Below are 25,535 nucleotides of genomic sequence, written 5' to 3' on the forward strand. Positions count from 1 at the left end.
ATTGATTATGTTAAAATACTGTTGCAAATATAGACATTATTGTTTGACTTTTGATAAAGACCGACGTTTTATTTCAATATATTTATTTTAATGAATATATTAGCATAATTTAAATTCCAATGTTTTTATATTTGTCCTAACTTATTTAATCAATTATGTTGTAAAGCAGAAATAGATAGAAATAGATAGCATTGTATATACAATCTATTTTAAACCTCTTCAGATATTGATTGTGTTGTAAATCATACTTGAGTGTATTTCTATATATAAGGTCGCATTAACCGTGTGTTAAACACTGAAGTGAACGAAACAAAGTTTAAACTATTTGATTTAATACCATTTTAAAGAGGTTCCGGCAAAGCACCAAAAGATGAAAATATTTGTGATTCTATTATTGAATTGTTAGTACTTTCAACAGCATATTAAGGAATGTACTATTCTATATATCGGTGTGTCAATATGTGAAGTTTAAATGGATTGTTTAAATACGATTAGCTATTAAATAATGCGAAATGATTGCAGCGAAAAAGCTAAAGTAGAAGAAACACTTGTTTTTTGATATTGAAATATCAATGATATTCAAGACATACTTTAGAGAGCAGTTTAGAGGGTAAATTGTGTGTAAATAATTGCGACTTTAGGATTAACAGTCGGACAGAAAAGGTAGGACCTTGTGAATCAAGTGGTTAAATAGCGTATTTCTATGCAAAGTAGAACATTTTGGGGATCTCCAATTTAGTTTTCGCATTTATTTAATAATGACATAACTTTGTTCGCTGTAATGGTAACTATTACGGGGGCTGTTAAAAAGTTACGTTATTTCTTAACAGCCCTCGTATCATAAGTTTTGATCAACTTACTCTAACACTTTCGGAACTTATTAATTGGACTGGGGATTGATACACAGTCGATCATAAAACATGTAAGCAAGACAGAAACCTTGAAGTAGTTACAAAAATATTTCGATCTAATTATTTCTAAAGGAAGATTGTTTCAATAATCTACACTCATCATCTATTTGTCTATATTTATTTATTGATATTTGAAGTCAACGACCTAATCAACCCGGCGATTACGGCTATCGTGTTGCGGTCATGCTGGTTTTGTCATTTTTTTTAAGTATTCATGTTGTCGTTGTTCGCAGTGTGTTAACGCTCAGAAAGTCTATCTAATTCATCGGTTTTTGATATTTTCTGCATACTAATAACTAGACTGGACTGTTCAAAGACGTTCGACTGTAGATCTACATAAAGAAAATACACTTAACGAAACTTTTAACGCACACTCGATATCTTTGTCAATATCTTTCATATAATACTTTTCATATATTACTTTCATTATTTTTATGACATTTTTACATTTTTCTACTGGAAATTTCAACAAAATCGGGTGATACTATGATATCATTTTATTTATTCTAAGCTACCTCAACCCAATTTCAGAAAGTCATAAATTGCATATAAATGTCTACAGTTTACATTCAAGTGAGTTTCGTTTTAAGGCAAGAACACTTTGGCACAAGAAAATAATTTCTTTATCCTTCCATATCTTAAGAACAAATCGAAAAATCATTTGATATCTCACCATATTCAGTGAAATGTCAATATGTACGCATCTGTATCCTTATATATATGTTATTTGCTCGTTTTATCAAAAACACTACTCTACTTTGTACTTTTACCGGATTTTGATAGGATATTACCAACATATTTGTCTGTGTAAGAAACTTGATAAATGTACTATTTGAATTAAAAAGATATAGCCAAAAATATCGAAGGGCGTAAGAAATTTCATTAGTATAGTTGACGGTCCATACAATACAAAAATTGAGTGGTTAGTCTTACGCATGACTTCTTTTAGATTTTGTGTAATAAATTGCTTTATAATCAACCTGCAGAAACACTAGAAAATCTAGTTATAAGTAATGTCTTAAAGCAGACATCTTCAACATTTAACTGCTAAAACACAGCATGTAATGCTAAAGAATTGAAAAGTATATTCGTTTAATTTCAGATGGAGCTGTTAGATTCGGACGCTTCCCCTGACTACGCACTACAATGAAAATCTAGTTATAAGTAATGTCTTAAAGCAGACATCTTCAACATTTAACTGCTAAAACACAGCATGTAATGCTAAAGAATTGAAAAGTATATTCGTTTAATTTCAAATGGAGCTGTTAGATTCGGACGCTTCCCCTGACTACGCACTACAATGTATTAAATGGTGCGCTGAACATGACGAAACTTGTGCTTTGGAAGAACACCTCAGACTTCATAAGCATAAATTAAAAGATGAACTCATTCCATTGTTATTTGAATCTTTCTCAAAACGACACACAGAAGTTACCAAAATTATTCTTGCCTCACTAGATCAAGAAATCAAGACAATAAAAAGTGAAAATGGAAAGACTTGGATCGACAAATTGCTTCTAAGTGCTGTTGAGATTGGAGATACTGAGATTGTGAAATACTTGATTAATAAAGGTGCAAGTGTTAATGGCAATTTTTATGGGAAACCTGTATTACACATAGGTGCCTGTTATGGTCACTCGGATATTGTCTCGGAGTTAGTGAATGCAGGAAGCGATATACACATAACAGACAGATGTGGTGAAGGAATAATTCATTCCATATTGACCTCACAGCTGACTAGTAAGGTAAGTTATGTCACGTTTACATTGAAAGTTACACAAACAGAGAATAGAATAAGAAATTACATGGAATGAAAATCATCAGGTTTGTTAAAACTAATTATTTACAAAGCTAATAGTTTCCAGGAGATAACAAATTAGATAATTATAGAATATTTTACAAGATTTTGAAACATTTTGCAGAGATTTGTTTAGAAATGAATAAATTATTGTCAAATTCTAAACTCATTCAATATATATTTCAGGGTCCCCTTGTTCGCCGGGTAATCAGTCTAGGCGCTAATCCTCTAGTCAAGTCATCCTCAGGAAAATTTCCAATTCATCTTGCTGCAAAGAACGCTCCAGACGTTCTAGCTGAGCTTCTTGAAAACGGAGGTGACGTACACGCTCTAGATAACGTCAATAAAGAAACACCTTTGCACATTGCATGTGGTGCCGCCTGCCGCGAAACTATTCTGACACTTATTCAGTATGGAAGCCGCTTCAATATAGAAAATAATCATGGACAAACGCCTTTAGCAAAATTGTTAAGGTTTACAAACAGTGATCATGATTTCCATACTAAAACACGACTAAATATTGCAAAGGTGTTGATTTCTATTGGGTTCCGAATCAACTGTCATAAGACTTCTAGTATTTTTAATAAAGGACGAGACAAATCTTGTGATAGGTATATTTCGCTTAAGATGTCTCTTCAGGCACCGCCACCTCTGCAAAGTCTGGCACGAGCAACAGTCAGAGAATCATTAACATCGGGTTCAGGTTTACAGAAAGAAGTAACTAAACTGGATATCCCTGTGAATCTAAAATCATATATAATGCTTAAGGATTTGAAACTGTAGTGAGGTTCATACAGTATTCATTGCCATAATTTCTAATTATTTAGCTTCATTGTTTGTCCTACATTTTGTGATTTATTTTCAAGTTTTATGTGTAGTTCTAATGTACCTGTCAGTATTTTTGTGAACACATGCTAGTCAATGATGAAATACATGCTATATGTAAACGAACTGTCTTCATTTTGATTTTCAACTTTAAAGATAGATTAGATATCCTCTTGCGTTATTTCAAGCACACGTGGGTTTTCTATATTCTGTCCCTACGAATGTAGTTTCTGTTTGTCCGGGAAACATGTTTTAAGTCCTGTTTATCATATACTTTGAAGTTTGAAATCAACTTTGATTTTCTGTCTTTTCAGTATTCATATTATCTCGTTTTGTCTGAATTTAAGGAATTAGCAAACGTACTCGTGTCGCGCTATTCTGGGTTTAAAACTCTCTTCAATTTTAGGCTATTTGGACCAAACCAAACTTTCTTTATTTTCTTGTTTAGAATGGATTAAGTGCATGTTTTATTATTTCATGCCTACTGTTACTTCAACAGCAATTTCTCTATCAATATCTTTGTACACGGCTAGTCTTTGTAGTAAAAGTCTTCTATTTTCGGTTTGTATGGAAATAATACTCAAAATGTTCTATATATTCGGAAAAATCAGGCATTTTCATTTGGTTCAAATCAATTTCAGAGTAGAACAGTATTCACTATCACCTGGCGATTATAATATAAAAATACTTCTGATATCTTAGAGATATTCATATGTGTAAAAGATTTTCAATATTCTGGCAATTCAGGTTAAAGAGCAGTTTTGTTCCGCCAACTTTTGATTGTAGAATATGGTGAATATTGCGTGAACTGATCTGGCCAATGCAATTAAATCGTTATAATTGGCAAACAGTTTATATAGCAATAGTTTATCAAAAGCACATCTACAGTAATACGACCGTTAACATATGACAACAACAGCCCAATTACGACTGCCAATTACAACTGCCAATTACAACTGCCAATTACAACTGCCACTTACGCTCGTATTTAATATTAGTTGTTTTTTTTTAAGTTAAATTTTTGACTGCTTTAAACGTGAGTAGTAAGATTATGTATATACTTACGTCTTTATCAGGCAGTGCGTTTGTGTTTTTATTACAGCAGTGCCAAAAATAAAGTTAACCTATCCATCGGAATGAAATGTGTTTTGATATAGTTTACGCACTCAAACTGCACTTTGCGAAATAGCCAAGTTCACAATTTTACGTCATGTGAAATCCTTATTTATTTAGTTAGTTAGTTTGTATGGGGTCATATCACTTCTGGAGTATCTTTAACTTTGATATCCTCTTCAGACAAGGATTGAAAGCTGTTCGGGTCGTACACAATGATATATGACAGACAGTATTTCATTAAGAATGGTTTTGAAGCTCTTCTATAAAACGTTTAAATGACCTTGTTTTTAGAGCGCTATCTTATTGATAACCTAATTTTCATATTCTTCCGTAAAGAATTTTATCCTCTTTGTGACAGTTGCTAATATCAAAATGCTCAAAGTAATAAAATCTATTATCATTCAAATCTTGTTATTTTATTAAATAGTGACACGATTGGAAAGTCCAGGTTATAAATACATTCAGATATCCATTTTGAAATTCAGTGTACAAATAAAAGACAAAATGTGTAACGCATACTTTTCCTTACTGACACAATTCAAAAATGGGAAATGTTGTGTTATAATAATTTTACTATACCTTTTCCATCTACTGAAAATTAAAGTAAATATTTACAACGTCAAAAATGATTTTAAAGAAAGTTATTTTTTGTAAAACTTGGTATTGATGTAAACACAAACATTCCAATCCAGATAAAGTGCAAGGTTTTTATTTTAAAATTTCATCTTCTTTGAATTGATCAAACGAATTAAAAAAGAGCGGCATTTTGCACCTGGGCAAATGCAACATGCAACATAATTCGTATTACAGTCAAACATTTCATTAAAAGAAAGTATCATATTAAAAGTGAGTGGTTACATTATATGTTTACACAACGTCAAAGAATAAATTCACATGTGAAAAAGTTACGACCTCAATATAAGAATGCTTTACCCCCTTTGCTCCTCTTATATGCAGGAAGAAGTAAGATCTGACATATGCCAAATTCGATAGTTGATTATACAAAGAGAAAAATAACATGTTTCGCTCTACTTATCGGACTATTCTACGAAACCATGTACACGGCGTCAATAAAATATCATTTTCATTAAAAAGATAAGATCGTTAAACTCTTTAAAATATAGACACTTAATAAAGACCTTTTTTCTTAGTACATGCCTCTAGATGTAGCCAGAAGATAACCAGGCCAACTTATTGCACCAGCAGTTTACTTCATATGCTGGCAGGTTACTTAATTGAAACCCATAAATAAAACTTAATTCCAAAATAATTGCCAGCGTACGCAATTTGAAGAAATTAATGGTTTGTGGTGAAATATTTGGCCCATCAATGTGCCCTGTCGAGGTAACACCTTCAGGTATTTGCTTTCATGTGAACAGAAAAGTGTTCCATAACACTGTAGCAATTGTAAATCAGAGGCAATGTCAACTCGTAATTAATGGATAACTTAATTGATTTTCTATCAATCAATCAATAATATATCGTAACAAAATATTAGGCAAGGCGATTTTGCAAGCGTGAACAGTTATACAGTTTATATATTTGTATTTTGTTACATGATTAATTATAGGGCTAAAATACGATACAAAATATATAAACATCTAATGTTTATCAATAATATAAATTAATAAGTGTAGTATTTATTTTTATTTAATCATCTTATTCTAGTCGTGTAAAGTAGTCCATCAAAATTATCCGATTACACGCATGACTTTCCTTCATATGCCTCGTTTTGAAAATAGATCTGTAAGTCGTTATTTCAGAGGCATGCCTCGGTGCAGATATGGTAGGAACAGGAATTTCTGTGTCTTGTGAGGATATTGCTTTCGCAACTCCGAAGGGGAAACCATCAAAATAGTGTAGAGGTTTGTCATAAAAGGCTCTTCGAACTTTTAGCATGTCCCTTTGTTTTGTTTTATTTGTCGTCCAAAGACCAAAACCAATTGCTTGTGGGTGACATTTTTGAAAATCCAGGCAAGATTTGTGCGACTATTATATCATTCAAAACAAAAGAAAATATCATGTTTTCACGATTATAATGTTGATAAACTTTCTTACATATCAGTTCAATCCACTTGAACATAACGGGTTTTCTACCAGTTTTCATTTATAATGCATACCAGATTATTAGTATACACGTGTTGTACCCAACGTGGAATAAACAGATACGTATATCAAATAATAACCATTAAGATTACCAGAGTATAGAGTACCAATATCAAGCCAGCTAAAGAACAATTACTTGTAAACGTTTCCATTGTCTCTTAATTTCTGTTGTGGTGCCATTTTTAACAACCCGGATAATAATAATAAACTACGTATACAGGGATAAAGTCGGGATATTCAAACAATTTTACCTGATCCAAGCATTTTCAGTGACTTTTAAAAAACTTTGATGACAGAAAAGTAACTGAAGAATGACATTTAATCACCAGTTGTTTAGTTATTTGGACATGGTATCCTGCACCTTTAACTTAGTTTCCTGTTGTGAATTACACATCATTGTAAATTTTTTCCTCGATGCATGTCTGCTAAGGACATAATTCCCGCCTCCGCAAATCACTATGATGTTAATGGTTTGAGTCAATTTAACCACAATCAAACAAACAAACAAACTGTTGTCTAGCGTCAAAGGGAAGAATATAGCTGTGTCTCACACTTGGATCACGAAAATTAGCTCTTAATATTTTCCTTTTGGAAGTTTATTAACAGCGGAAACTGAAACTTTGATAAGGAAGTACTTACGACTTAACACCAAGACGAAACCACAGGCTTTTACTTTTCACATGTTTGAACTTCATAGGCATTCTACTGTCCTTGACAGTAACATAAACACTCACTCCCAGGTTTCGAATCCATAAATTCCTTCCTGTTAAAATCATATTTACTCATAAATTTTCTAAGTCATTGGTAATATAAATCTTTTTTATAAATGATATATTCAATGGCGTTGTACATAATAATAAAAATAAAAATAATAGCTATTACAACAATATCAATAATGACAATGATAATAATTACAGTCTTATTGTAACAAACAGCCATGACAGCACCCCTCCCCTTGAGGTCGTTTTACCCCTATTGCCAATACCAGTACTTTAAGCACCTGGTACGCCCAGACGGGCTGCATATAGAGGTTCAACCCCACGGTTAATGGTGCCATCATATACTGTATTAGATAGAAATACCGCACACTTCAAGTGAAACTCAAGTCTTGCAAAAAAACACACACATAGAACGTCATAACCCTTAAAATGTGACATGATGAAATAAAAGATGAATTGTCAATTTTGTTAATTACATGATGAATTGTACAGTTAAGAGATCTTCGTCATCGACGAATGACTTGCCGTAGTTCTGTATCACAAAAATAACAATGGCATACAGTTGGTATCTATGTGTTGTAGAAAATTTTGAAAAAGTCTGTTTTGAGAGCTCTTTTGAATGAATTAAGTGATTAATCTTTTCTGAGATTTTCGGGAAGAGAGAGTTCCATAGTTTTGCGGCGGGAACTCTGAAACTTCTATCCCCGTAGGTAACCAGTCGACTTTTTTGTGGCTCAAGGGTTGTTGCAGCGCTTGCTGACTTCAGATTTCTAGTTGGCACGTACGTCTCCGGTAAGTCTCTCATATACACCGGCGACTGTCCATGCAAGGCCTTGAATGTTTGAAGGGGAATCTTATAGTTGATTCTATCTTGTATTTGAAGCCAATAAAGATCTTTGAGGATTGGTGTTATATATTCAAAACGGGTTGTTTTCGTAATAAGATGTGCAGCTTTTAAGTACATGAATACAATTAATACCCTATTTACATCTAATCTCCGTTTGACCCTATGTAAATCCACTTTTGTGTGTTTAATTATCTGTATTGTTTGTTTGCAAATATCAATATACCACCTGATACTTAAATTCGTAACAATAAGCTTATTGTGCAGGCAATACCAGCCACCGCCATTTGTGCAATATAAACGTATATCATTTAGTTAAGTCGCATTAATAATATGCGATTGTGTTCGGGTATCTTATCTTTCTCTTTCCTATGATTCATGTATACATCCTTTGTCTAGTCATTTACTGACGCTACAATAACATTATGTATATATAGGTATCTTCTTTCAAAAGTCCTTGGGAAAATCCTGAAGAATATAACTTAACCAATCAGAATTACAGCGGACTCTGTTTGGTTGGAAAACGAGGGCAAAAGTTCCACAGGATAACAATTTCATAATTCAAAATCACCGTGATTTTATATACAGTTATATACGGATCATTCAAACGGCATTACTTTTAACTTGGTAGTCTTGAAAATGTGGTTTGAATCATGACAGTGTTAGTATTACCTAAATTAAGTAATACACGTTGACTTCCTAACATGATTATGTGGTTAGTCATCAAAAATATTACGACTTAGTTTAGCCAATTGTGTGATATTTTGCGATGCATGGCTCTTTGGCTATGTTTGGGGTGCTCTGTGCTTCCGTGGTATCTACCCTTACCTTTTACCTTTTTAAGTCTAGCCAACTGTGCAATTTCACGAATTTTAATAATTACTTTTGCATTTTAGAAAACAACGGAGATGAAATCATTCATGATAACGTCGCGTCAGAACTTGAAGCTTATAAGTATATCGTACCTAATGTAAAGGTACATGAATTCTTGTTATTTTAGGGGATTTGGGAAGGGGGGGGGGTAAATTAGGAAAATGAATTCAATGCTGTACATGGCTTTCTTCATTCTTATCTTTATCAAACTTTCAAATTATTCCGTTATTTTAAATTATAATTTTCTTTCTTTTCTTTTGTTCCCACAATCTTGCTTTCCGAAATAGTTTGGTGCCTTTTTCACGTTACAACCGCTTATTAAGTCGTACCACTTAACAGTTTCTGTTAAACGTGCTTTTCTGCTAATGCAAACTCATCAACGTTTGCCCTGAGGTACAACGTACATGGTGGTTAATAGAGAATATTACAGTTACAGAGAAAATAAAATTATCTTCAATTTGGTGTAAGACATGAAATATCTTATGAGTATTTAACAATATTAACCGTCTTTTATTCCCCACATGACCTTGAAATCGGTGTTAACCTCAACTTGACGCCACGTCTTTTGAAACTTGATGTCATTATGATATGTACAAATGACAGAAGAGTAAATTAGCTAATTATAGACCCCGATCTGATTATATTGATAAGTTGCGTGAAAGAAACTATTCAAAAAACCGCTTGTAATCTAGAAATTAATTTGTAAATAAAGTAGCAAAGTGCGCAAAGAAAACATTCGTGCAAAAAGACATAATGGTTTGATATTTGATAAACACTGACATTTATTTGAATTTATTAGCTTCCTATAATAATAAAAAACATTACTTATATTTCAGTGATTTCTATATTTGTCCTTACTTATTCAATCATGCAATTAGATTTTAAAACCGAAATTGATATCATTGTATAAAACCTCTTATGATATTGATTGAATTGTAAATAACACTAGGGTATATAAAGACGGGTTTTAGTCAGCATTCACTAATATATAAGGTCATTGTGGCATATGTCAAACGTAAAGTGAACTGAACAAGGTTTAAGAGATTTGTGTATATGCTTTGGATTAATATCAAGATTTTCGATTTTAAAACTGCGTGAAAATATGTTTAAGTAGAATGTTTTGTATATTATACTTTTATGATTATATCAAAGTCATTTCATTCATTTTATTTATTTATTTGTTTTGGGGGATGGATGGAATTGCTTTCAATTTCAGCTCGATTTTAAAATTATTTCCATTTGATTGATACAGACAGTCATATGTAATGAATAGTACTAATATGACATCTGTAACGACAAAACAACCATTAATACTTTGAATTTTAAGGCAAATATTTAAGGTGTACAAATAATAGCATTCAAATTTTAGCAAACTGTTTATTATATTTCAGATGGAGATATTAGACAAGAAAGTTTCTCCAGGGTACGCGCTGCAATGTATCAAATCGTGTGCAGAAAACGGTGAAACTACAGCATTGGAAGAACATCTTAGACTTCATAAACCTAAGCTAACAGATGAGCTCATTCCTGTGTTATGCGATGCTTTTTTACAACGCCATGATGGAGAAGTTAAGATCGTACTTTCTGCACTGGACCAAGAAATCAGAACATACTATAGCAAGAATGAAAAGACTGCGACCAATAAGTTACTGTGTTTGGCCATCGAGAGAGGAGATAGAGACATCGTTTTAGAATTGATTGATAAAGGTGCTAGCGTTAACGGTCATATATATGGAAAACCTCTGTTACATATTGCCGCCTGCCACGGACACTTCGACATTGTTACAGAGTTGATGAAGGCCGGAGCTGATATAGACAGTGTAGACAGGCGGGGCGACGGCATCATCCATTCCATATTGACCTGTCAGCTGAAAAATAAGGCGAATTAACCTACTTCTACACAAATTAAATTCGGAAAGAAATGTCCATAATTATATTTAATAATGTGGAACGTAAATTAGCAGGTACTGTAGTACTAGAACAAAATAGATAGATTATGTTGAAGCAAACAGTGATATAGAGAATAATAGGTTAGTGCCGTAGATGAGAAAGTTTATCTGGCGAGGTGGAGGAGGTTATCGGGTGAGCCGAAGGCGAACCTGATAACGTCCGGAGCCGAGCCAGATAAACTTTCTCCATCTTAGGCACCAACCTATTATTCTATTTATCTTGTCATTACTTCATTTTCCGATATTTGGCAATTTATTTTACAAAAATAAGTGTGCGACAACCGCTTTAATGACGTCATATTCGTAATGACGTCACTTATATATTGACGTGATTACCGGCAAAATCGCAATAACTTCTTCGTTTTTGAATAAAAACTCATTATTTGACCATTCATTTTCTAAGTTCGGACATTTCCAACACAATGATGATGGTTTCGCTGCAAAATTTCTTATGACAACAATATCGATCATAAGGTCACATGATCAACTGACCGTATATCACTGGTCACATGATCAACTGACGGTATATCAAAAAAGATATACGGCACCCTGATATCGGGTCGAAAATACTGCAAGTGACAGGATAAATTGTATTATTTAGTTTATTTTCTGTAAACACAAAACATCTTACAGGATTTATATACGTATAAATAATTAATACGGGTATCTTAACATTTTAACTGCAATCTAATTTTTAAAGAGCACATCCGACGACAGTGATTTGTTCATATTCGGTAAAGATCTGACAGTCTTCTATTTTTATCTTGTCAGTATGTATTTAGCGTTCTCATCTGTAATATGCATATAAAGACATGAAAGTGACAACATTTCTTTCAGATAATACTTGATTCCCATTCAAAATTAACATATACCTTATTATATTTAGCTCTGATTTGCTTATTTAAGTTTGTTATCAGATGTCTCAAACAGCATAAAAACTGAACGTGGGTTTATCTTTTTTCGGTAATTCTATATTGTACCAAACAGAAGTAGATTTAGTGAATATTCTTCAACTAAAATGCAAAAAAAATAGATCTATATCTAGTTTAACTACATCCAGTCAGTTACTTTTCTGTCTATTCAAACACGCGCGCGTGAAAATCAAGCGCTACACCATTCTACTGTTACCTTAAAGTGCGAATTTACATGGAATAATGACAAAATATTCAAATTTGAAATGATGTTATTTACTACGAATATCAACTAAACAGCTTCTGTTATTTTTCATTCTATTGATAATGATATTTTCAGGGTCCCATGGTATGCTGGGTAGTCAATCTTGGTGCAAACACTCTAGTCAAATCTTCCTCAGGAAAACTGCCAATTCATCTTGCTGCTAAAAACGACCGAGACGCCCTAGTCGAAATTATTCGACACGGACATGACGTCAATACTCCTGATGACGTCAATAATGAAACGCCTTTGCATATTGCGTGTGGCGCCGTCTGTCGGGAAACTATTCAAGAACTTATTCACTCTGGATGTCGCTTTAATATGGTAAATAATCTAGGAGAAACACCTTTAGCAAAACTGCTACGGTTCACCAGCAACGTTCATGATTTTCACACAAAAACACGACTGGGCATAGCAAAGGTGCTAATTTCTATTGGATTTCAAATGAACAGTCAGAGTCAAAAGACATCTAGAGGTTATAGTAAAGGACGAGACAAATGCTATGATAGATATGTCTCCCTCAAAATGTCCTTAAATACACCTCCATCATTACAGACCTTGGCTCGACGGACGGTGAGAGACTCGCTTACACCGGGTTCAAATTTACAAAAAGAAATAAACAAACTTGATATCCCTAAGAATCTCAAATGGTTTATAATGTTTCAGGATTGGAAACTTTAGACTAGTTTTCTTTACTATCAAATAATTACTCACACCGTTGTTAAATTCATCTCAGAATGCGCAGATTGTTTTTATCTTAGCCTTAACCAAATGTGTTTAAAACTTGCATTATGTTCTTATACTCACGGGCATTTTTATTTATTTCATCACAAGCTAGTCGAATTATTAAAGTCAAATTTAATACATGTTATATACAAGTTCTTTGTTTTAGTTCTCATTATAAAAACGAAATGGTTTGTTTTCGCATAACTTTAAGAATGTGGCAATAACTGCAGAACAAGTTATTCGTGCAGTTTTGTGAAGATTAAGCAACTCGAATTCATAATCCCGTTCTATCAAAATGATTTATGTATAATCATAGAATTGTGCGTACATATTTTAAATAAATGTTTGATTTCAGCATTAATAACAATGAATAGAAACTGTATCATTGTTCACCATGTTGGCATGTATTCGTATTGATTATCAAGTACATATTTATATCTTTTTATCTTTTCTTTTTCAAACAAAGTGTATTTAACTTAATCATTATGCTTGCCAAAACAACTGTTCAAATCATGATTTTGCGTTCTATTAACATCGCCACATTGTCAGTGATTGTTTCGTATTTGAAATTATTTGATATTTTTATAAGGCTGTTGATCTGTCTTGTACGTGCAAATTGAAAGATCTAACACTTAGACTGACGTGACTATTTGTCTGACACTGTATTGTTTTTGATGACTTCAAATACTACAATATGTGATATATGTTATTGAAATACTTCATGTTTCCACGAATATCCCAGTCAGAACTGGCTTTGCTGACGGTTGAGACATGCCCTATGACATTTATATGCGAACGACTATCCAAATTGTGAATATCTTACAAAGTTTAATTACATTTGTATAATAACCACGTTGTCTCCATAGGACACGGACCCTCCCACATACTGCGCCATCCTCTAAATAGCATTTTTTTTTATTATGAAAGGGCCATAATTTAGAAGAAATACCCACAGAAAAATAGTATATTATTTATGGTCATCTTCACATTAAGGTCCTTAAACTGTGAAACGTTCAAGCATATCCTTTCAATAGTGTTGGCAGAGTTGGACACACAAGATTTTTCAGCAAAGCTATCAAAGAACCATAACTGCGGTAAAATAACCACAGAAAAAAAATCCTTTCTTTACGGTCATCTGCAAATGAGGCTAATAGTGTGGGAGGAGTTGGACACACAATATTTTTCTCTTTATTCTATATTGCAAAAGTATCAAAGGGCCATAACAACTGCGGTAAAATAGTGACAGAAAATAATCCTTTCTTTGTGTTCATTTTCCAATCAGGCTTATAGTGTGGGAGGAGTTAGCCACACAAGATTTTTCTCTATATTCTATATAACAAAAGTATCAAAGAGCCATAATTCCTGCAAAATTGTCACAGAAAAAAATCCTCCTTCCTTTATGGTCATTTGCACATCTATGAAAGTTTGAAGCAAATCCAGCTGATAGTTTAGGAGGAGTTGGACACACAAGATTTTGGGACGGATGGACTAATCATGCTTGTAGAGATACATTCATATTAAATGTCATGTACACTTTTTGATTAAAAAAAAAACAACTTCCAGTTCTGCACTGGTACGCATTTATACTGTGCTTAGCTATAATGTATTAAGTGTGTACTATTTTACATTTAACGCACAGCACTGATTATCACACAAATACTCCTTCTGGCTGATTCCGCCAAGGTGTCCGTCCATACCTTAAAAAAGATAAAGATTCTATTCTGTTCTGTTCTTAAACAATGCCCTGAAAGGCAACTGGGGTCTTCCACCAGCAGTAAAAGCTGGAAAATCGATATTCAACCTAAATTGTGTCGACAAGATATTAAACTTTACTAAAATGATAACGCCATCACCCAATATATAACATATATTTACACAATCTTGCTTCTGCAATAAATATTTATTCTTGCAACGGCAAAAGACAATTTAAAAAATGAAATTTACACTTGATTTATCAACATAACCCGCATGTATATCATAGTTTAAAAAAAAATACACTATATTTTACCTCAGTTGGAAGGACGAATTATGACATGTAACTCTTTCTTTTGACCCATATTTCTTTATCGATCTGTTTCTTAAAGATCCACTTCAAATGCAATGGTAAACTTTTTCAGGTCTTTCGAAGTGATATATTACATATGGCACTTAAATGCCTATTTTGAATACGAGATCTCATTAACATGTTCACGTTCGCTTAATTCAATAAATTGTTTACATCCTGCGATAGGTGTGAATGTCAAAAATAAGATGCAGTGATAGTTTTATTCCTTATTATAGTCTCATCTTTGTACAAACAATACAAGTACATAAAATAATTAAAATTTATTTATTTATTTGGGTTTTACGGCGCGCCAACACAGTATAGGTTATATGGCGCCAAACAGGACTACAAATTTTGATATCATATCTCATTTACATCGGAATAAAAACATGAGGTATTGAATCAAAATTTGCCTACCTGCTGGAATCATAGAGTTACAGCAAAACCAAATGTTAAGACCCTATTAGTCGCCTCTTACGATCATACAAGGGTAAGGCAGTGGTTCCAATTCTTTTCATACACAGATCGTCCCAGAACCACATGGGGCCAAAAAATTAAAAACATCAGTACACAGTTATTCAAAACATTAGAATTATAAGAGACTTGTGTTATACTACACTATGTCTATCATTCACATGTACATATAACTACAATGATAAAACCAAGATGTTGTTGCTAATCGCTAATAAAAAAAAAAAACAAAAGCTAATAAAAGTACGACCTAAAATTACATTGAAGCACAACACAACTGTCCATAAGATAGCACATTCGACCTTTCTCAGTGTTTAACTCAGAACCAGAACATTGCCATTAAAAGGGGCGTACCTCCCTCAAACACATAATCAGAGCTGGAGATTGTTTATCCTGGTGTAGACTTTGACATTAAATAACTATTTTAAGTCTCACGTCAAAAGCCATTATTATCTTAGACTCTATTAGAAACATTAACCAATACATTCCAAGTTAAAAGGGGCATACCTCCGTCAAAATTCAATCAGAGTTATGGAAATTGTTTTTCCCAATGTAGAATTTGATAGTAAATAACTATTTAAGTTTCAATTCAAAAGCTATGATAGTAAAATAGGAATCTGTTATTATAAAAAATAAGCATAACCCTGTCATAGTTCAGATCTGAGTTATGGGGATTGTTTTACCTGGTGTAGACTTTGATAGTAAATAACTACTTAACTACTTTAATTTTCAGAATCTTTGATGGTAACAGAGATAGTTAACTTTATCAAAAATACTAACCAAAAAATTCTAAGTTTAGAAGAAGACACTTTTTGCACACTGGCCTTCCAATCCTGAGGTCGGGGGTTCGATCCTCGGCAACTACTCGGGAATTTTCAGAAACGCTTTTCAGTGTTTCCCACCCAACGAGAGGTGTATTGGTCAGGAACCCAGGCAATCCTTGCGTGTATCAGTGCTATACACTGGGCACGTTAAAGAACCAGGCGGTCTATTCGCAACGAGCTAGGCTAAGTTAGCCGGACAAGCCTGTATCTGACTTCTGATCTCTCTGTCGTGGGGGCTTTGTCTCACTCTGTCCCCCTCTGGTCAGATCGCTCTATGTCTGTACTAGTAGAGGATGAATTATGCGCCCTGTGTGGCTGCATTTGAACTATGTAAAGCGCCTTTGAACGTGAAATTGATCATGAAAAGGGCGCTATATAAATCTGGTGTAATAATAATAATAATAATAACTCTGTTCAAATCAGAGCTATGGGGATTGTCCATCTGGCGTAGACTTTGATAGTAAACAACCACTTTAAGTTTCAAGTCAACATCATCGATAGTAACGAAGACATTTGACTTTACCAAAGACTTTAACCAACGCCAGGGCGAGTGCAATAGCTATACTTTCTCTTCGAAACGTCGAGCTAAACAGGAAAATGAATTGATGATACCTAATTTAAAATGCATTGATGATAAGAAGCTTACAGCTGAATTACATTAAAAAATTTATTCTTTTTTAATTTTTTCTTTTGTTTAATTGTTTTTTTTAGAAAGATCTAAGACAACCAAATGTCACCTTATTAAGATCATAAGAGACTGGATTAGCAGCAACCTCTTGTAATATACAAAGTATCATACATGTTAAGATACCAAGTTGTATGGACATTATTTACATAGATAAAACATTCTTCTATTTAAAATGTTATAACAGGTTTTGGCACTTAATCTAATCAACCTGGAATCACCGAGGAATAGTTTCAACTTACCCTTATCTGAAAATGTTAAAAAATCTTGTTCGACTTCTGTTGCTTTTTGCGTTAACTGCAAGCGTATATCATCATACAAACTACATTTTAATAGTAATTGTTCTGTTTCTATGTTATTACAAAACGGACATTTACGCTGTTCAACTGCAATGTTCTCATACCTCCCCGTCTCTATCCGTAATGGGACCTTATATGTAAAAATCGTAATTATCTATATAAGCACTTTGGAAATCTGGAACGCAGCGAAGCAAAGTAATTGCAGACTCATTTTTATTGAGTCTGGTAATGAGAGTAATGAAATGTGAAACTTCGCTTACGATCCCACAGTACCGTCTTAACCGGAATTCTATCATAGCAAAATTGAATAGACTCCATGATCCAAAAGGACCAGCAAATAAAACAACACTGAGTACAAGACTTTTTTCAGCCAACACACAGCAAGTAAAAACAGTTGCGATTGTTAACAAAATCTGAAAGATGTTCCTTTGGAAGCTTAGAACGCAACTAAGCAAATTAAAAGGAGGCTCAGTTTGAATGAGTATGTTCATGAAAGGTTAAATTAAATGTGCAACAGCCTCATGCGTGCTAGCACCAGCTCAAGCGTATCTCCGTGGTCATAAAAGAGGTAGGCGGGAGAAAAATACCCTACATAATTGCTGATTTGTAGTCGTGATACTTAAGGAATGAATTTAAAAGGTTTGTTAGAGGTTAATGATGTTACAATACAGACCGTAACAGCGACAATTCTTACCTGCAGAAGAAGAAGAAATGAAGGTCTACAAGATGCTAAGAAGTTCACCGGAAAACAACAGATGATAAATGCATAGTATCTATGGAAACATTAAATAAAAATGTATATGTGTACATGTATATTCACTAGTCTATGTAAACTTTAAAACATTACTCATTGATAAGTACGTAGGCAAACACACATGTGTTATAAATATGTAATGCAACTAAAGAAAGTGGAAAATAATGGCTGCTTACTTTTAAAATATGACATTTAATTGTAATAGCAGCTCTATGTAAACATTCAGTTAGCGATGGTAAATACACTTATTCTGGATTCCATTCAACATATAATTATAAAATGCTTTGATGAAAGATGTACATGATTTATGTTTAAGACTGTTTGTTGTATCTTATGATGTAACTTTGTATGTTTCAAAACTGCCAATGCGGACTTTTACAGAAAAAAATATGTAACACAAAAAGCAAGCAAACATTACTGCCAGACAAAAAATATAAGTGTGGCATATGCAGATATGCAGTATATTCATAATATAATGACAGCCTACTATCAGAAATGAAACGAAATGAACAATCTATAGAACCTATACTTGAATGAGTCAAGTGTAGGTTTTTGTGAAAAGAGAAATACATCAGTGACAATGCATCCACTGAGATAGTTCGCATTATAGTAAACATAATTATATTGTCTTATGCAGCACGTGCACTTAACCAGACAATGATAAGAACAATTTTTATGTAAGAATCCCTGTCCGCTCAACACGAAAACGTGTTTTAAATGTGTGTTGTGTATTTCTTGTGAAACTATTGCGTTACTGCTGATGTCTTTTTTTTCACATGGAGGAAATGGGTTTAATATACACAGAATAAAATTGCTAAGCACTTCGCTAAACCATAAGAATCTGCCTTTACCAGTATGCAGTTCATGTAACAACAGCATGATATAAAGAAAAGTTGTTCATATTATCATGTTTTTAACTGCTGATCAGCCTTACTATGTTTATTTGCTCAATTTCGTAAAATTTATCTTTACAAAACAATTAAATTATAATGGATATGATTATCACAAGTACGATGAACACAATACATTTGTAACAGATTTTCAGAGTTTGGGAAATTATCAGAATGTTTTAAATCTTTTTATTGTTGCTAAAACAGCAGCCCAAATATTAGTGTGCATGCGCAAATCATTATTGTTAAAACAAATGTTTAGTTCTACTACAAAAAAAAATATTTTGTTGGTTGGGATAAAATCCATGAAAATTTCGCTTTATTTTTTTACCTTGAATTAAATGCATTATATTGATATTAAAAATCGAGGCAGTTAGCAATTTTGTTCAGTGTGCATAAATGAGTTTCTGAATGTAGCTTCGACAGTCACAGTTTTGTCTACATGCATGTGAAGATGGTATCCGTGATTGGGTCAAATCCGTACAAACTCTAAGCGGATGCCAACGATTGGTTTAACAATCATCTATGGTGAAGTAGTTTTTTTATAGTTTTTATTTATTCTTTTTGGTAGCTTTTGTCTTACAGACGTGCGTCTTAATGTCAATATTGATAGTTTAATACATGTGACTGTATATGAACACCGGTTTCCCGGCATGATACAATTATATAATTGTCCCAGAATAATGTGCAGATCTTTTTCTGGTTGACATCAGTCAATTTACCTTAAGCTAACTTAAAAGTATTCTTTTCCAAACTTAAAGATACGAAAAGTAGGTGTCCAGAAAGTTTACAAATTGCCTTATTGAATTTAGAGATATTTTTTCTCTAGAATTAAGGACCTTCCATGTTTCAAAAATCAGTACTTGAACTTTCTGTTTCTTTATAGGGCTGTCGAACTCGGGTGTCTCACACTCGATTTATTTGCAATAATTGTTGCATTAGCTTACGCTATTTGATTAAATATCAAATGACAATGACTTTTTAATAGTTTAAAGGTAGGGCATGTCCTTGGATGTACTTCAGATAATTTCTTATAATAATTTTATTAAATGAAGGTATGTGAAAAGGTCTATCAATAGTACTCGATACACCCACTAATCTGTGGTCCATCCAGTGATTCACGATGTCTAATTTTAGCATAATCTAAATGTATAAGTACTATTTCAAACCTGGTTGATTTTAGGTATTTTTTTTTCAATAATGACTTTGTAGTTAGGTTCGATAAGTTCTTCTACAGTGAATTATACTGTTAGATACATTAGTCATAGAAAAAGGATTGGTACCGACAAATGAATGTGGTTTGAAAGCATGTATATCTCTTTTATTATTGTTGTAAATTGAATGTTTCTTAAAATCACCATTTTATGAGCCACAAGCAACACTTCCATTCTGATATAATTACACAGACTTCAAATAAACTTTAGTATACATCACCTTACTGATGGTCGGGTAGTTCGGAGTTAAACTACTAGGCCAAGAAGGACCCTATTCCTCTTTAGTATCTGCTATAACCTAGGCCGAGGAGGACACTAATTCCTCTTTAGTATCTGCTATAACTTTGGCTGATACATTACTGTTGACAATCCAAACTATTTTAACTTGTGTAGTTCAGGGCCATTGAAACATTTCGAACTTATCGAGAATAAAATATGTTAGTTCCATTAAAAGCTGGACATTTTGGCACACAATTTGTAACTTCATTGGAGTAATATAATACCTTCATTTAGGAATTTATTGTGACTTTTTGTTAAACATTTTATATGTAAGCACAATTATATATTATACTTTAATTCGGCATGGACACGTTTGCATAATGATTTATTCAAAAATCAAATTGCACATGCATATTTTAGTAATGATTAGCATAAATAGTTAATGTCTTAGACAATAAGACATATCAATCCAGATAATCCAAATACACAGTTGTTTAATTTCAGATGGAATTATCATATTTAAAAATAATCCGCAAATTGAGTTTAGAAACTCCTAAATAAAATTGAAATCCTTGAAACAGCTTTGGAAATGCAAGCACACAAGAAATAAATGATAACAGTTAAAATGATATATTTGAAGGTAAATTTGCGAGTATTAAAGTTACGCTGAACCATTTGAAAGAAATGCATGGAAATTTTCAGTAGAAGATTTTGGTCCGCTGTTGCCACGCAGTAATATACAATAAGTGTAACTACAATGTATATCCATTCTTTGACAGATTTGCAATACAGAATTATAATTAATTTTAAATCTATGAAATTGTGGAAAAAAAATCAAAATTATCATTCTTCAGTTAAATACTGGAGCTCTTTCATTGGCCAAAATACACTGAAAGTTTAGAATATTAGTTGAAAATAATCTATAAAGGTTACCGAATATTCAAAAAATTCCGGGTAAAATAACTACCTCGTTTATTTCTGAACATTAGCTTTACTTCTTTATACAGCTATTTTTGGTGAAGTCTTGCAAATTACTTGCAAATGTTGGTGCTATATAATAATAGTTACTATGTTGGAAAGCCTTTATTACATATCGCCGCCTGTTGTGAACACCTGGAACTTGTCACATATTTGATGAAAGCATTGTGAACTATAAAAAGATTATCGACGGATGTTGTGAATGTATCACTTCTTCCATATTGACCTCACGGCTACTAAATAATCGCTAAGTAACAAAGTGGAGAGATGGTTATGTAGTTCACCGTCAATATGTTAATTAGATGTGGCGATGGATTCCATCAGGAATGAGGTGTCGAGAGTGATTTATATAAATTGTAGAACTTCCTTCACGAACGACCTAAAATAAATTATGTATAAACTAAACTTTTATCCATGGGCTTTTAGCGTGTGAATGATAGATAGCGGCGAGTTATCGTTACTTACTAGGTGGCGCAACGTGTCCCGGTCCATCATTCGGATTACTTCGAGATTTATCTCACACAAAAACAAAGAAAGTTTACTTCCGTGTTCTATAAATTCAATTTAAACGTCTTAAAATGCCGAAAACTTGTTGTTCCGTACCGGGTTGTCATGAAAGGGGAGGACATGAATACCCGAGTGATCCTATAAGAAGGGCGAAATGGGTACAGGCCGTTCGACGACTTGATGAAAACACAATGAAAATGTGGACGCCAACAAAATCGTCCGTCGTATGCAAGAAACACTTTACACCGGATGACTACATAAAGGAGACTATTTTTGGTATGATAATATGATAAAAACTGTATAATTTCTCGCCTGTAGCATGTTTTTGTATTGCAATTTGATTTATTTCAAAACGAAAGTACCAACTGACAATTATTTTGGAGTGGGAGGGGTAATGTTTCAATGTACTGTCTTAATTTATTTCATCATAAATAATGGGTTATTTGTTGGGTATGTAACATGTTTGACTGTCTTTCAATCTGTCAAGGACTAAAATTCAGGTCATAGGGGTCATTAGTCAAAATAATTTGACATTGGATTGTTTTATATTTGTGACTGGCATTCTAAATGTCAAAACTTGGGAGGACCCAAATAATGGAGGATGAATCACAGTACAAAGTCATGTAGAGTTATTGGATTTATCGCGTGTATACGCACAGTAAACTGTAATCGTGTACAGTAAATACTTACGTTTAAATCACCAGCTTTGTATTTAGGTAGTGCCTAGCTGTCCGGTAACTGCATGCCTAGACTGTGCTCTAGCAGTCCGGTAACCAGACGTGTTACCTTTCTGCCCGTTTTTTTAGCTGTGCGTTAATCAAATGCGTTCATGATTTATCTGTTTTTTTGGCGTTTTTTTTTTTTTTTTTTTTATCAAAATAGTGTGCTTGTTATTTAGTTGATAAATTGCTAATCATCAATACAATCAATGAATAGTTGTGCTAAAATGCAGATGTAAACTAAACAAAAGACAAAAATATTGAATTTTGGTCTGAGTTAAGCCTGGTATTTGTGTACAGGTTAATATTGCCATTTTCTTTGCAACCAAGGTAATATTAAAATGATAAATTCTATTTATTACACTTTCTAAATAAATTGATTACCGGACGGCTAGAAAAACCCTAGCAGATAGGCTAGGTGTCCGGGTTCCCGCAAGGCTAGACAGTTTCTTTGTGTTTATCCATGCTTTGTACCTTACAAGTTAAAAGGCCGGATAGTCTATTTACAAATCTAGGGTATGACAAACGCCCTTGAAACGGGTATCTTGTATCTTTAATGAAGTACGATATTGCTTATAAATTAAAATAAAATCATTAAACATGTCTTTTATTTCTTTATTTTAAGGATTGAAACCTGGATATGAACGGCTTCTGGCAACAGCAGTACCTAGTATTTTTCCTTGGACAACAGCGGAAGGGGAGACAGCAAAAAATAGGAAAGAAAGAGCTTTGAACAGAGATTATAGAAAAAGTGAATTAGATAGGTCTTGTAAAGAAGACCTGGAGAGAAGTTTTACTGAACATGTTGATTTCGCAGAAGAAGTAATAGAGACTGAGACATTCACAGCAACACCTCTATTTGAAGATGAATTCACTGTAAAAAGCTGTATGACCCAGACTGATGAGACACCAATGTTCTCAATTGAGAGATTTTCTTCCAACAATGAACTGATACATTTTTATACAGGTCTGGAGTCATATGCTAAATTTATGTTTGTGTTGAATTCTTTGGGACCTGCAGCATACTGTTTGAAATACATATATTTTCAAATAAGTGGTATATCTGTTGAAAACCAACTGTTTATGACTTTGATGAAGTTAAGGCGATATTCAACAAACTTTGAACTGTCAACTTTTTTCTCAGTGTCTGAATCAAGTGTGAAAAATATTGTTTACACATGGATTATATTTATGTCAAAACAGTGGAGGGAAGCCAATATATGGCCAAGTCAGAATCTGGTGAGGTATTTTATGCCGTCGGATTTTAAATTAAAATTTCCAAAGACGAGAATCATAATTGATGGAACTGAATGCCCAATTAAAAAACCTAAAGCACCTAGAGCTCAGCAGTCTACATATTCAACATACAAGAACAGAAACACTATTAAAGTTCTTGTTGGCACAACACCTGGTGGATTAGTAAACTATATTTCTGAAGCTTATGGAGGGTCTACCAGTGACAGACAAATTGTTGAAAGGTGTAAAATTGTAAATGCCTGTGACCCCGGGGATAGTGTAATGGCCGATAAAGGTTTTAACGTTCAGGATTTGTTTGCGACAGCAAATGTACGAGTTAATGTACCAACGTTCTTCAAAAAGAAAAATAGAATGTCTGGGAAAATAGTTGTTAATGACAGGAAAATATCCAGTAAAAGGGTACATATTGAAAGAATTATTGGACTAGGAAAAACTTACAAGATCTTGACATGTCCTTTAACGGGCACGGAAACAAAGTTGTCATCACATATAACTTATGTCTGTTTTATGTTGTGTAACTTCAAGACGTGTATAGTTCCAAAACATGCTTAGCACATAGAGTACGACATAGTTTCTGTTGACAGTTGTTGATGTCAAAGAAAACACAACACTTTGATATAATAAATATGTATATATTGAATACTTTCTGCATATTATCAAACAAGAGATTAAAAACAAGTAAAATAAATCAATTTCAAAACTTCATTCTGTGTTTATTCCTGAAGTTAAACTTAGAAAATGAATACTTGATGTAGCATCAGTACAGATTTGAAAGATTTATGTCAGACCATTTTTACTAACTACGCACCCATTTGATACCGTGATATCGTTTACATCACTGACATTCAAAAATGATATCAAATGTATTCAAATATATCAGAAAATTTTTTTAATTAGATAATCATTGTACCATTATTAATTTTAAATCAAGTTTTATTGATATCTTTAAAACAATTTAATGATATCAATGATATCTATAACTCATTTAATAAAATCAAATTATATCAATAATTTTTACATCACAAAATGGTTTTCGATATCAATGATAGAATCAGGATGATTTTTTGATATAGGTATTCTATTTAACTGAAGATATTCTTGAAAAAATAAAAATAAAGTTCTGATTCTAGCTGACTAGTCGCAGTGACTTTACAGACAGGTCAGGTTATCGCAAATAAAAACATCTGAGAGGTGTTTGTTTTCTTAATATATATATGACAATGAACTCAGTCTATATATGGCTTGTAAAAATGTTTTTCCAGCAGGACCATTTTGAAATGGCTTTCAAAGAAAGTTTTTTGCGTGATTGAATGACTGTTGTTTGAAAGGCACTACTAATTCATTGGTCTCACTTATGAAAATGATTAGTATTAAAAGTCTTTCTTGAGTGAACCAGTTAAATAATCTCAATAGTCAAATAATAAAGGTTGTAGTTTCATTTGTTTTGTTTTTTTTAATTATTTTTTGTGGTAGATGGGGGATATATATTTTTTACTATTATAATGCCATTAGTTAACACATAGCCTTGACTCCATTTAAATCAAATTCCATGTGAACCATAGACTAGCTCCCGTCAGTATGTTCTGTCAGATTTTTCATTTAAAGTTTCTTTCATTAACAGTGGAAGTAACTCC

General features: G+C 33.0%; 3 protein-coding genes across 5 annotated transcripts; all 3 read left to right on the forward strand.

Annotated features, from left to right (window-relative positions):
• Positions 1-250: 250 nt before the first annotated feature.
• On the forward strand, positions 251-3,660 carry LOC123564673 (serine/threonine-protein phosphatase 6 regulatory ankyrin repeat subunit B-like). 3 transcript variants are annotated; one of them, XM_045358413.2, is made up of 3 exons: positions 251-401; positions 2,014-2,656; positions 2,896-3,660. In XM_045358413.2, the coding sequence occupies exons 2-3, from the start codon at positions 2,168-2,170 to the stop codon at positions 3,490-3,492; spliced, it is 1,086 nt and encodes a 361-aa protein (XP_045214348.1). In that variant the 5' UTR covers positions 251-401; positions 2,014-2,167; the 3' UTR covers positions 3,493-3,660. The 3 variants fall into 3 exon arrangements, with proteins under 3 accessions (XP_045214348.1, XP_045214346.1, XP_045214349.1); XM_045358411.2 differs by having other exon boundaries at positions 255-663; XM_045358414.2 differs by lacking the exon at positions 251-401 and adding an exon at positions 743-922.
• A 6,402-nt stretch (positions 3,661-10,062) lies between these two features.
• Positions 10,063-13,195, forward strand: LOC123564672 (ankyrin repeat, PH and SEC7 domain containing protein secG-like). The gene is made up of 3 exons (XM_045358410.2): positions 10,063-10,226; positions 10,584-11,072; positions 12,393-13,195. Exons 2-3 carry the CDS (start codon positions 10,584-10,586, stop codon positions 12,993-12,995), a joined length of 1,092 nt encoding a protein of 363 aa, XP_045214345.1. The 5' UTR covers positions 10,063-10,226; the 3' UTR covers positions 12,996-13,195.
• An 8,656-nt stretch (positions 13,196-21,851) lies between these two features.
• LOC123533743 (uncharacterized) lies at positions 21,852-24,606 on the forward strand. Its single transcript, XM_045315574.2, has 2 exons — positions 21,852-22,201; positions 23,270-24,606. Exons 1-2 carry the CDS (start codon positions 21,997-21,999, stop codon positions 24,451-24,453), a joined length of 1,389 nt encoding a protein of 462 aa, XP_045171509.2. The 5' UTR covers positions 21,852-21,996; the 3' UTR covers positions 24,454-24,606.
• The last annotated feature ends 929 nt before the right edge of the window (positions 24,607-25,535 follow it).

This window comes from Mercenaria mercenaria, chromosome 2 (assembly GCF_021730395.1).
Source record: "Mercenaria mercenaria strain notata chromosome 2, MADL_Memer_1, whole genome shotgun sequence".
In the NCBI taxonomy this organism is placed as follows: domain Eukaryota; kingdom Metazoa; phylum Mollusca; class Bivalvia; order Venerida; family Veneridae; genus Mercenaria; species Mercenaria mercenaria.